At 58.6% G+C, this 13,224-nt stretch overlaps 1 protein-coding gene across 1 annotated transcript in view; it reads left to right on the top strand.

Moving 5' to 3' along the window:
- Ruvbl1 (RuvB like AAA ATPase 1) overlaps nucleotides 1-6,870 on the top strand; it is a 30,565-nt gene extending 23,695 nt beyond the window's left edge. The window contains exons 9-11 of the mRNA XM_047534733.1: nucleotides 2,044-2,146; nucleotides 5,282-5,373; nucleotides 6,510-6,870. Of these exons, the coding sequence (XP_047390689.1) occupies nucleotides 2,044-2,146; nucleotides 5,282-5,373; nucleotides 6,510-6,669 (355 nt within the window). The 3' untranslated portion in view covers nucleotides 6,670-6,870. The remainder of the gene's footprint in view (nucleotides 1-2,043; nucleotides 2,147-5,281; nucleotides 5,374-6,509) is intronic.
- The last annotated feature ends 6,354 nt before the right edge of the window (nucleotides 6,871-13,224 follow it).

The following is a 13,224-nucleotide window of genomic DNA, read 5'->3' on the forward strand; positions in this document are numbered from 1 at the left end:
AGTCCAGGGCCTGGCTCGTGGGTGTTCTTAGGCAGGTGGAGGCGGCTTACCCATCGGCTGCTCTCCGACAGCAGAAAAGCTGTTACCTGCGTCCCGTAGTCATGGGATCACCTAAAGTAACAGGGACGCAGTGACCCTGCACCAGGGGCAGGAAGGACTGGTCCAGTGTCAATAGTGTCGCCATGGCGTGGAAACAGTGCTCACGGCCAGTCGGCCATTTTGCACGAGCGAGTGGATGTGGCGGGTCCTTTCTAGAAGCACCGGGCTCCCTGCACAGGCGCCACGTTGGACTCCAAGGACAACTGGACCGTGGTCCGAGAGCCCCAAACCGCCCCTGGCAGAAGTTCGCCAAAACAGTTTGGTGTCCCGCATGGTAAAACCTTGAAATTAATAGTCGGATCAGGCCAAAGCCAGAGGCGAATTTTCTTTTTCCTTCTGTTTGTGGTACTGGGGATTGAGCCTAGGGGTGCTTAACCACTGAGCCACATCCCAGCCCTTTTTATATTTGATTTAGAGACAGGGTCTTGCTGAGTTGCTTAGGGCCTTGCTATGGGGCTGAGGCTGGCCTCCACCTCTTGATCCTCCTGCCTCAGCCTCCGGAGCCCCTGGGATGACAAGCATGCATGCAGCACCAGGCGTGGCTCAGAAATGAACTCCTGAGATACAGGACTAAGTCTACTAAATGTAATCATTACCAGTTGCAGGTTATCATTAGCAATTTTAGAATGCAGGGTGGCGGTTACAACTGCCTTGTTAAACTGATCGCTCTCTTTCCGAACCCCAGAACTTCCGCTGAGGTCCACACGTGTGTGGTCATCATTGGGGTCTCTTCAGCTGACCCACCTCTGTGCCCAGCAGGGTGGAATTCTAGAAACCGTTTCTCATGAATCGATGTTTGTTCCTTTTCTTTGTTTTTCATTTGTTCTGAATAGTCACACGTGTCAGCAGGATGCATCACACCCCATTGTACCCAGAGGGACCACGATTTCTGTTTCTCTGGTTGTGACTCCAACGCAGAGTTTTTTTCCAGAGATTCATAGCTTGGCTATATCTAAAAAAAAACGTATCTTTAATTCCCCCCAAAATGCTTAGTGGTTGCGAAACACTTTTTTACTAGGCTTTCTATTGAAGTTTTTAGTTTTATAGACTCAAAACTAAAGAAATTTTCTTAATGTGTTCCTATAAAGTCTCTTCTTTTGATGTTTGATTAGGGAGACTTCATTCTACACTGATCTTTTCTTCATTGGACTTCTTATTTGTTACCTTGGCTGAATCAAAGAGAATTTATAAAGAATAGAGTGGAACTTTGGCTATTTTTGTCCTTAGGATAGCTTAAAAAGGCAAAACTGAGATCTTAAAATTCCTCAGAATTTCCAAATAAAACTTTAAAAAAAAAAGGACCTAAATGAAATTCAGTAACTACAAGTTAAATGTAGTTTTTTATGGTACTGGGAATTGAACCCAGGGAGACTCGACCACTGAGCCACATCCTCAGCCCTTTCCATGTTGAAACAGGGCCTCACGAAATTGCTGAGGCTGGCCTCCAACTTGTGGTCCTCCTGCCTCAGCCTCCCCAAGTTGCTGGGATTATAGGTGTGCACCACTGCACACGGCCCTAAATGTAGTTTTGGGTTTTTTTTTTTTTCTCTGTGGTTTTTAAAGGTTACATTGTTTAACATGAAGATTGCAGACATATCAGATACTTTAGATTTGAATCATGATGGAATTTCATCTTTAGAGTTCTTCCTTGTTTTTTTTTTTTTTTTAAGTGTTGCTGGGTGCAGTAGCGCACACCTACTAAGGAGGCTGAGGCAGGAGGATCGCAAGGTGGAGGCCAGCCTCAGCCACTTAGCGAGGCCCTAAGCAACTCAGCAAGATCCTGTCTCTAAATAAAATATAAAAAAGGCTGGGGAGGTGGCTCAGGGGTTAAGCACCAAACAAAAAAGAGGTTTTCTCAGGCAACCTGAATGTTAGTGGCCCTGGCTCTGATTCTCTGAGGTCACTAGCTGCTCACGTGGGTGACGGGTCATCTGGCCTTTGCAGGGGCACCGAGGACGTCACGTCTCCTCACGGCATCCCCCTGGACCTCCTGGACCGCGTGATGATCATCAGGACCATGCTCTACACGCCGCAGGAGATGAAGCAGGTGTGTGCCCTCTGCCTCCCGGGCTTCACCCATGGCCGTGCAGGAGGACAGCCTCGGGCCTGGTGTGCTCCCCATTGTCCTCCTGGGTGGTGCCGATTTCCCTGAGACTCAGTCCCCTCGTCTGAAAGATGGGTTGGTCTAGCAGGACGTGGCCTGCATGCTCACAGAACCTCAGTTCCCCATGGGTCTTGCCTGTTCAGAAGACCTTGCTAAGTGGTTGAGGCTGGCCTCCACCTTGTGATCCTCCTGCCTCAGCCTCCTGAGCTGCTGGGATCACAGGCATGTGCCACTGTACCTGGCTAGTAAAATACAATTTTGCTGGGTCTTTGTGCCCAGGCCAGACCCTGCCCATGCCCTCGTCTGCTCACCTCTCTTCTAAGAACCCACAGCATGCCAGCTCCCGCAGGGCCCGGGGCAGGCCACCGTAGCTCACAGTGAGGTGAGTGCTGAGTGTCACTGGGCTTTGGCAGCCAGGCCGAGCAGGTCTGTGGCTTTGCAGCCCAGAGTCCTGGGGTGCTGCCGCCAAGTCCCCAGGGTGACAGCGATGACGCTCCATGGCTGGGAAGGGCACCGGGAAGTGGGGTTCATCAAATTGACCTTGTAATCCAGGACTTCAGTGCCCTGGGCTTCTGGGTGGTCCCAGGGTCACCGTCTGCTTTATGGTTTTGGTGGGTCGCTCAGCAGCAAAGCCAGGACGCCATTCCGCCTGCAGGCCCTCCACGGTGCTCAGGCCCTGGGTGGGTGTCCCCTGGGGTGGCATGTGCTGCTCTTCCTCTGCCTTGCTCACCTGCCCCAGGTGCTCTTCCCGTGGGGTCTGGGGTGTGGCCATGCTGGAGGTGTTGAGTGGGCCAGGGCCACACTGATCCCGGCTCTGGGCTCACCAGAGTGGGGCTCTCATCTGGCACTTTGCAAGAAGGGCCTTTTCTTTGGAAATGTCCAGGTGCAGACTGGGCGAGGTGGCATCTGCCTGTAATCCCCGCAGCTATGGAGGCTGAGGCAGGAGGATCGCAAGGTGGAGGCCAGCCTCAGCCACTTAGTGAGGCCCTGAGCGACTCAGCGAGACCCTGTCTCTAAGTAAAATATGAAAAGGGCTGGGATGTGGCTCAGGGGTTAGCGTCCCTGGGTTCAGTCCCTGGTATAAGATAGGATGCAGGCAGGGCCAGACTAGATGGGCCGGGGTCAGGGTTTTAAAAAGCAAACTGAAGGTGACTCGTGTCCTCCGCCATCAGTGCCCACAGCTCATAAACCGTCCCCGCAGGTTATAAATGATGAACGACCTCGTCTGAAGTATGCGTTGAAGCTGTCTGAGGCGGGAGCCCCCGGTCACTGTGACCTGCTCCGGAGAGCAGAGCTTCCCTGCCCTTCCAGGAGCCGAGCCTGAGGCTCGCACGCTCGGCTTCTGGGCTTCAGCACGCCTGTTTCCCTGGACTTCCAGAAGCTTCCCCAGGGGAAGCTTTTTCGGCCTTTTGCCTGCCGATCTCCAGCTTCTCAGGGGCCCCGAGTCCTGCGGCGGTGCGCGGGGGTGTCTGCTGTGGGTGGCGCCCGGCCTCCCTCCCGCTCTTTTCCTTGGTTGTCCTTTGGCTCATCCGGGTCCCTCCCTCTGCTCTGCTGTGTTGAGCTTTGGGCCTTAGATGGCAGAGCCCCTCAGGCACAAGCGAGGAGCCTTCTAGAAGATCCCACATCCCGATAAGCCCAGCAGAGAAGTTGTCTGCAACCTCTGCAGGGTTTGTGGGGTGTTTAAACACATCAGGATCTTTCTTCTTTTTTCTGGTCCCAGGATTGACCCCAGGGGTGCTTGACCACTGAGCCACCTCCCCAGCCCTTTTTATATTTTATTTAGAGACAGGGTCTCGCTGAGTTGCTCAGGGCCTCACTAAGTTGCTGAGGCTGGCCTCCACCTTGCGATCCTCCTGCCTCAGCCTCCTGAGCCGCTGGGATGACAGGCGTGTGCCACTGTGCCCGCCTGGATCGGGATATCTTTGTCAAAAACCTGAGTGAGCCTGTCTGCGTCAAACTCCCAGAAGGCTTTGCCGGGGCACCTGGTAGCAGAGGCGGCCCCGCTGAGGTGCCCTGGCCTGTTCTCAGCCCCAGCTTGCTGAGCTTCCCTGTCCCGAACCTGCCCACGCCGGGTCCCTGGCTGTCACTCTGGACATCCGCTGGGCGGGGCTGGACACGGCTGTCCCAGCACAGCCTCGTTAAGGCTGCAGGGAGGACTTGGTGTCCCCGGTCCCGGTGCCTCTACCCCGGGGGTGTTTTTATGGCTTTAATTTAAACAAGGGCTTCTTGATATCTTGTTTACGGAGCTGCCAGAGTGAAAAATTCCTGTATTATATGCGGCTCGAAGCCCTCGAGTTATCTCGGCTCCACCACACACGACATCATTACCCCGCCGCCCTTATCACTCAGCGCCGCCGCGCCCGCGGGACCCCACGCCGCCGCGTCCCCGCTCCTGCCGCCTCCCGCCACCCCCTCCAGCTTCCCAGGATCCTCGCTGCGACACGCGCCGGCCTCTCCTGATAGATTAGATATCTCGGGTGATGTTAGGAGGGCGGGTAAATCTCGAAAAGTAACTTTTTTGATTTATGTAACCATCGGATTTATCAAGAAAATAAAAAATGGCTCCTCTTGCCTGAGGGCTCGGAGCTGGTGGCACCCAGGCTGGAGGGGACGGACGGGGACTCGAGGGGGCCCCAGGCAGGTTGGAGAGAGGGCCTGGTTCTCTCCGTGCCAGGGACGGCGGAGGGACAAGGACCGGCTAGGGGACAGGTGGGTGCCGGGCACCCTGTGGCTAGGTGATGGCGACACCGGCCCTGAGGTAGAGTGCAGCTGGCACGTGACCCAGGAGGCACAGCTGCTCCCTGCTCCCCAGTCCCGCAGGACAAGACACACACAGGGTCCATTTTAAAGCACTTTGTAAATGGGACATTTGGCATTGAACCCAGGGACCCTTAACCCCTGAGCCACATCCCCAGCCCTTTTTATATTTTATCCAGAGACAGGGTCTCGCTGAGTGGCTGAGGCTGGCCTCCACCTTGTGATCCTCCTGCCTCAGCCTCCCAGTCGCTGGGAGGACAGGCGTGCGCCACCGTGCCCAACACCCAGTCACTATTGATGGTGTCTTTTCTCCTCCGAAAGATCATTAAAATCCGAGCCCAGACGGAAGGAATCAATATCAGCGAGGAGGCGCTGAACCACCTGGGGGAGATCGGCACCAAGACCACTCTGAGGTGAGGCGGTGGCCGAGGAGCCCGGGGCTCAGGCTGCCTCTGTGCTTGCGGGTGTGACAAGTCTCAGGACACTGCAGTCTAGACTGCGGGGAACCTCGAGATGGTTTTTCAAAGCCAGTGTGACGGGTGAAGTGCCCCTCGTCCTCTTTTGGAGGCCTCTGGCCCTGGGGAGAGGAGACAGAGCCCAGAGCCGGCTCCGCAGGGAGCGCCAGCTCAGCCCGCCTCTCCGGCACCCACCCTGGCTCCTGTCCTACGGGAGGCTGGTGGCCAGGCGGACGAGGAGGTTATGGAGGCATAAATTGCTGTCCAAACGGGAGACAGTGTCCTTGGTCGTTCATGACGCCTTCTGGAATCATCTCCCACCACCCGCCCTGGGATCGAGCTTGCACGCTGCTTCGGTTGCCTGGCACTTTTATTTATTTTAGGTAACAGCCCTGGACACGGTGCCTCTATTCCATTTTTTATCTATTTTCGTGCAGTGCTGAGGATGGACCCCGGCCTCCCACGGGCTGGGCAAGCGCTCTGCCTGGGCCCCAGCCCAGCCCCCGCACCCGTGCGCGACACTGGCTTGCAGTTGGCCATACCGTGTTCCCCTGCAGGACGAGTGTCTGTCCATATTGCTGTCACCTGCTGGCACCTGTGTGTATCGACGTCCATACTCCATTTTCAAGCAGCAGTGTGACCAGCCTCTGTTGGAGAATTGTTTTTTCTTTTATCTTTTTTTGTACCAGGGATTGAACCCCGGGGTGCTTCACCACTGAGCCCTTTTCATATTTTATTTAGAGACAGGGTCTCGCTGAGTTGCTCAGGGCCTTGCTAAGTGGCTGAGGCTGGCCTCCAACTTGCGATCCTCCTGCCTCAGCCTCCCTAGCCGCTGGGATTCCAGGTGTGCGCCATCGCGCCCGACTGGGAGAATTTCTAGACTGGAGTTAAGATGTGGGACCATCCCATACTCCTGCCGGTGGCCCCTCTGATGGGCTGTGACAGCAGTGCTCTCAGAAATGGCAGGGTCGACAGACACCCGCTGGAGCCTAGCAGGGGTTGGCTTGCAGAGCGTGCTGCCTGTGAACCTGGCGGTGGGTGAGGACTCCCCTCTGTGGCCCAGGGTGACCCCTGCCCTGGACTGCCCGCCCCAGGTACTCGGTGCAGCTGCTGACCCCGGCCAATCTGCTGGCCAAGATCAACGGGAAGGACAGCATCGAGAAAGAGCACGTGGAGGAGATCAGCGAGCTTTTCTACGATGCCAAGTCCTCCGCCAAGATCCTGGCCGACCAGCAGGATAAGTACATGAAGTGACCCGGCTAAGTCACTCCAGCGGCAGGAGGGCGCACCCTAGGCGAGGGCCGAACCCTCGCAGACCTGATTTGCAGTGTTGTTGGTTCTGTCTGAACAGCAGAGATTTTTTTTTTTTTAATTATAACTTTTGTGATTGCTTTGAAGGAACCCTTCCTCACCTGATGTGTTTTTAAATAAAATCTTTACATTATTTGGAAGACACCTCTTCTCTCTCCCTCACTCCTTTAAACTTTTTTTTTTTTATTTTGGGGGGTCCCAGGGATTGACCCCAGGGCTGCTTAACCCCTGAGCCACATCCCAGCCCTTTTTATGTTTTATTTAGAGACAGGGTCTCACTGAGTTGCTGAGGCTGGCCTCCAACTCATGATCCTCCTGCCTCAGCCTCCCGAGCCGCCGGGATCACAGTGTGCGCCGCTACGCCCGGCTCCTTTAAGCTTTTTAAAAATCAACAGCATATACCAGGCCCTGATTTGATGCCCAGTGCTGGAAGGGGGAAAGTTCTAGAACTTTTAGTTTTAGAGCATCACTGTGGAGGTGGCAGTGTGCTCCTGTGCGTGTCCCGTCCGGCCCTCGTTTGTAGCTAAGGTCCCAGGAGTGGACCCACCTGGGGGCACAGTGGGCACTGACCGTGACCCGGCTGAGTGGGGCGGTGGGCTCCCGGCTCAGTCACCCACCCCTGCGCCCGGCAGCGCGTGCTCACTGGCGTCCTGGCTCTGCGCGGCCACCCTCCCCGGCCCTGGCTCCGGCCTGGCTGCTCGCTGGCGTCCTGTGGCCTCTTGCTGACCCCGCGGCTGCCTTTCCTTGCTCAGTTGCTCCAGCCGGGCGGGTGTCGGGCGCTTTGCCGCTGGCCCCGGCCCCTTCCGCACGTCCCCGGCTCTGCCTCTGGGCCAGGCCGTCCGCTGTGAGCAGAGGGCAGCCGGCAGCCGCCGCTCCAGAAGGTTCCTGCCCAGTAGGCTGAGCAGGCCGCTCTGGGCGCTGAGCTGCTGCGCACCTGCCGGCGGGACCTTGCTGGCCACCAGCAGGGGCCTGGGACCCACGGGCGTCATCCCGTCAGAGGTTGCTTTGCTCCAGATAAGGGTCAGGGTCAGGGTCAGGGTCAGGGTCAAGTTTAGGGTTAGGGTCAGGGTCAGGGTCAGGGTCAGGTTTAGGGTTAGGGTTGGGGTAGGGTTGGTTAGGGTTGGTTAGGGTTAGGGTTAGGGTTAGGGTTAGGGTTAGGGTTAGTGTTGGGGTTAGGGTTGGTTAGGGTGAGGGTTAAGGTTGGGGTTAGGGTTGGTTAGGGTTGGAGTTAGGGTTGGTTAGGGTGAGGGTTAGTGTTGGGGTTAGGGTTGGTTAGGGTTGGAGTTAGGGTTGGTTAGGGTGAGGGTTAGTGTTGGGGTAGGGTTGGTTAGGGTGAGGGTTAGGGTTGGGGTTAGGGTTAGTGTTGGGGTTAGGGTTGGTTAGGGTTAGGGTTGGTTAGGTTAGGGTTAGGGTTAGTGTTGGGGTTAGGGTTGGTTAGGGCCATGAGGGCCTGTGGATCAGGAGGGCAGAGGTGAAGCCAGGGTTCCATCCGGTGCCGGCGTCTTGTCCCAGAGCCTGGCCTGTGGGAGAAATCCCAGCAGCGCACAGTGGGGCCAGGAGCCACCCTTCGTGGGGCAAGTGTGTCATTACCTGTCCTGGATGCTGTGTCCTCAAGGCCGTGCTGCTCCTTTGGCTCCACCTCAGGTCGTGTTGCAAAAGATACCATGGTGGATGCTTAAGACGTGGCCAGTGCTTATTGTGCGCTGGGGACTGTCCACGCTGACCTCTTGTCTTATCCCCATGGCAAAGGCCTAGGGGCTTAGGGAGATGGAGTCCGGTCATGGCACCTGCCTGGGCAAAGATGGAAGCCAGGCGGAGCGCGGTAGTGCACCGTCATCCCAGTGGCTCAGGAGGCTGAGGCAGGAGGATCTCAAGTTGGAGGCCAGCCTCAGCCACTGAGCAAGGCCCTGAGCAACTCAGCGAGACCCTGTCTCTAAATAAAATGTAAATAGGGCTGGGGATGCGGCTCAGGGGTTAAGCACCCCTGGGTTCAGTCCCCCCATGGAGAAAGATGGATCCTGGATGGGCAATGAGACTAGCTGGAGTCACACCCAGGTCACCCTGGGAAATGCCCCAGGGTACAGAGCCAGCATGTGGGGCTTGACTCTTGAGTTGTGGGTATTCTGAGGCAGCTGGAAAAACCTTCCAGATCTGACCTTTAAGGGCAGGGTCAACCCCGGAAACCCTGGCCTCTGACCTCGACCCCAAACTTCAAGCATCTCACAAACAGGCTAAAATGTGACAGCGACCTCAGCCACGGGTTGGGACAGTCTCCCCCAGGCGCGCACAGGTTCCCCTGGAGACCAGCGTGATGAGGGACCGTGGTGTGAGGTCTCCTCAGGTCTCACCCCGGTTCCTGCTGCTCAGGTGTCCAGGGAGGTGGCCGAGCCGCTCACTGAGGCCCCGCAGGGCGGAGGATGGCCCTGGGTAGGAGGGAAGGTTTGGTTATTTTAATTTTCCTCCTATTTTTTCCGGCAAGGCCTGTGATGATCACATTTATCTTCTGGAGGAAGTTTTTACGAGCATCCCTCGCCGACGATGAGAAGTTTCTCCATCCATTACCCCGAGGGAAACGGAGCCCATGGGCAGGATGGTATTTGTCACATCTTATCGGGCCGACACACAATCTAACAATTACAGCAGCCCCCATTGTTTGCACTACTTCAGCTCCAGCCTGAAGAATGGCTGTAACGCTGGAGTGAGCAGGACGGGCTGGTCCCCGGAAGTGGCTGACCGCCCGGCTCTGGGCCCAGGCTCTCCTGGGAGCCTCCCGGACGGGATTGGGTGGCTGGAGAGGCGCGTTTGCACACTGATCCCAGCTTCCTGTCTGTTCTGCCAGGGGCCCGTGTGCAGGTGAGAACCCGAAGGGCTTTTTTTTTGGCGGGGGCGGGGACCAGGGATTGAACCCAGGGGTGCTTCACCCCTGAGCCACCCCAGTCCTTTTTAAATTTTATTTAGAGACAGGGTCTCGCTGAGTTGCTGAGGGCCTCACTGAGTGGCTGAGGCTGGCCTCCAACTTGCAATCCTCCTGCCTCAGCCTCCGGAGCTGCTGGGGTAACAGGCAGCACCACGCCCAGCTCAGAAGGGCACTTGAAGGACAGTTCTGCCCCTTGTCCCTTCTTTCATTCCTGCAGGGCAGACACCTCTCCCACCAGCCTCTCCAGGTGGACTCACTGGCTACTTGGTTTGGGGGACTAAGTGCTTTCACAGCACAGTGACGGGTTCTCAGCCATTTCTCTCAAGCTGGAGTTGGGGAGGTGGGGAGCTGCCTCTCTCAAACCCTGGGGTCAACTCTGGGCAGGGCAGCTGGACCGGGAGCTCTTGAAGGCCCTGCAGGCAGAGGTGACAGTGGGTGACGACAAGCCTCCCTTGTTGTCCTGGCCTCCTCTCTCCGGCCCTTGGTCAGACGGCCGGGCCCTTTCTGTTCTCGGTGTCCCCGTCTGTGAGATGGCCGCGTCTCCTGTAGACCCTCATTTGCGGCCACACACGGGGACCTGGGGAGGTGATGTGGACACCAGCCTCCAAGCGGCCCCGTCGGGAGGCGCTCCGCATGGCGGTGCCTCAAGGCAGAACCATCCCAGCTGGTCACCACGGCCACCCCCCTGCGAGGCTCCACCCTCCGGGCCCTGGGCTCCCTCCGTTTGGGGTGAACACCCGCGGCCTGCAGAGGGGCGCTGGGCCCGGTGGTCACCTCGCTCTAGAGCGGAGACCATGAGGCCAAAGCCCAGGCCTCCCCTCGCGGCCCGGCTCTGAGGAGGACGCAGCGGCCCGACGCCGGGAGCCCGTCCTAGGACTGTCCGGAGGCAGAGGTGGCCTCCTCCGTGGCAGCCCGCAGTGGCCGGGCCGGGCCGCCCTCTTGGCCTCGGAGGGAGCGGTGTCCGCCCGTCTGGTCGCCTCGCCCCTCGTCCCCCTTCCAGGACGGCAGGCGGCCTGGGGTGCGGGCCGCCCCGCAGGGTGACCGGAAGCGCGGCTGCGGGGAGGGGCCGCCGTCGCCCGCCGGCCTGTCGCCCTGTCGCCCCTCGTCACTCGCCGGCAGGCGCGGTGATTAATGGCCGGGCCGCCACGCGCGCCGTCCCGCCGGCGATGGATGCGCTGTCACTCGGCGCGGCCCGCGCTGACCCCCGGCCCCGGCCCCGCGCGATCAATGGGCGGCGCGCGGCGGGCGGCGGCTGGGCCGGCGCGATAAGATGCGCCGATGGGCCCCGCGGATCGCCCGCTCCGTCACCCGCCGCCACGTCGCCGTCACGCCGCCCGCGCGCACTTCGGCGCCGTCAGCGTCGCGTGATTAATGGGGACACCGGCCGCCGCGGGGAGGGGCAGCGGGGCGCGGGGGCAGCGGGCACGAGGACCGCAGCGCAGACGCGTCACCGTCGCTCATCCAAGGACCTGTGTGACCGGCGGGGCGGGGCGCAGGGTGGAGGGACAGGTGGCTTCGGGACGCCCCCCGCCTGCAGCGGGACAGCCACCGGGCCACCTTCCTTGTCCTTGGCAGGCCCCTTCGCACTGTCCCCGCCAAAGGAGAACCCAGAGCCGAGCCGGGCATGAGGGCGCACGCGTCTTCCCGGCCACCCAGGAGGCTGAGGCAGGAGGCGCGCACACTGGAGGCCAGCCTCGCTGCTCAGTGAGACTGTTCCTAAACATAAAAGGCGCCCCGCGTCCGATCCCCGGTACCAAGTCCCAAAGCGACCCGCCCACCCCGGGCCCGACCTGGTGACCTCCGCGCAAAACCCCTTCGCCCGGGCCGGGGATAAGCCCCCAACCCACCGGCCGAGCCCAGGGGCACTGGGGGCCACCCGCCCGCCTCCTCTTCATCCTAACTGGGAACCCGGTCCCCGGGCGGCGGCGAGCGCACTGCCCCGCTCCGCGCCTTCCTCCGGGTGACGCGGCCCCGCCACGCCATCGCTCACGCTCCCCCTCGAGCCCGCCGGGGTCGCCCCGAGGCAGAGCGCAAGGCGGGCTGGAACCCGGGCAGGGTCGACCGCGATCACTAAGGGGTCGGCCCGGGGCAGCTGCGCTGCGGGGCGGGGTGAGCATGGGGGGCTCGGCTGGGCGGGCCAGGGCCGCGAGGCGACCTGAGCGGAGAAGCCCCTCGCCGCTCTCCTGCGGGATCCGCAGCGTCCTCACAGCGAAGCGGCGCCCGCGATCGCGAGGCTGCAGCGCCCCCGCGCGGGCGGACGCGCACGCTGCGGATCCCAGCCTCGCCCCGCCCCCAGGCGTGGCCTTCGGCACCCAGCGCCCGCCCCGCCCCCTTCCCGGCCCTGGGGGCGGCAATCAGGCCTGGAAAGGAGCGTCACGACGTGCACCTGGGGCAAGAGCAGTCGGGGAAGGCGGGGCTTACAGAGCCGGACTTGTAATTTTCAGAATATTATATTTACGTGTGTACACATACAATACAGGGGATCATTTTTAACATGGTTCAATATTTAGAAAGTACCAAAGGAGCCCAGTGCGGTGGCACACACCTGCAATCCCAGCAGTTTGGGAGGATCACAAGTTGGAGGCCAGCCTCAGCAACTTAGTGAGACCCAGTCTCCATATCAAATATAAAAAGGGGCTGGGGATGTGGCTCAATGGTTACGGTCCCTGGGTTCAGTCCCTGGTACCAAAACAAAACAAGAAAGTATCAAAGGAGTACACAAGGACGATTCTCCGTCTGTGCGTGTCCCTCTAGAGAAGGCTGGTGCCAGATCAAAGGCACAGGGTATGTCCCACATTAATTTTGAAACCTATCATGTCCAACACTGGAAGAATCCCAGATGAGCACCCCTAGACCTGTCAATCACGTGCAGTACCCTCCCATCCTCCTCTGCGGCTTCCGGCTTCACATCTCTCCTCTGCATTTCCAAACTGCAGACACAAAGTTCCGTTCCTGACATGACCCAGCGTTCACTATTTGCTTGTATTCATTTTAATTTTTTAGGTACTGGAGGTTTAACTCAGGGGTGCTTAACCACGGAGCCACATTCCCAGCCCTTTTTTTTTTGAGTTGGGGTCTCACTAGATTGTTGAGGCTGGCCTCCGACTTTTGATCCTCCTGCCTCAGCCTCCCGAGTTGCTGGGCTTAAAGGTGTGCACCAGGCCATGAATGTTCTTGCCCAGGTCTCCGTGTAGGCATAGATCTTTTACAAAATGAGTGGAACGGCTGCCTAGAGGGTAGGTACATGTTTTAGTTTTATGGAAATTGCTAGACCTTTTCTGATGCAGTCTATTATCTTCTCATCCTGTCTGTAAATACAAATGGCAGCCTCCCCTCATCTGTTTCTTTTTATTTTTCCTCAATAACGTATCTTGGAGGTTCTTCTGACTCAGCATACGTGGGACGTCCCTAGGGAGGGAGGCGCTGTGATCTCCCCAGCCCCCTTGGGACTGGGATGTCATGTTTGCAGCCTCACTCGAGGGCTTTGAGGGACACACAGGAAGAGTTTGTTAGGCCAGGAACAAGGGCACCCAGCTTGACCAGCTCAGCAGAAGCCCTCTCGCAACTTGTTGTTTACCCCT

This window comes from Sciurus carolinensis, chromosome 19 (genome assembly GCF_902686445.1).
Source record: "Sciurus carolinensis chromosome 19, mSciCar1.2, whole genome shotgun sequence".
Taxonomy (NCBI): Eukaryota; Metazoa; Chordata; class Mammalia; order Rodentia; family Sciuridae; genus Sciurus; species Sciurus carolinensis.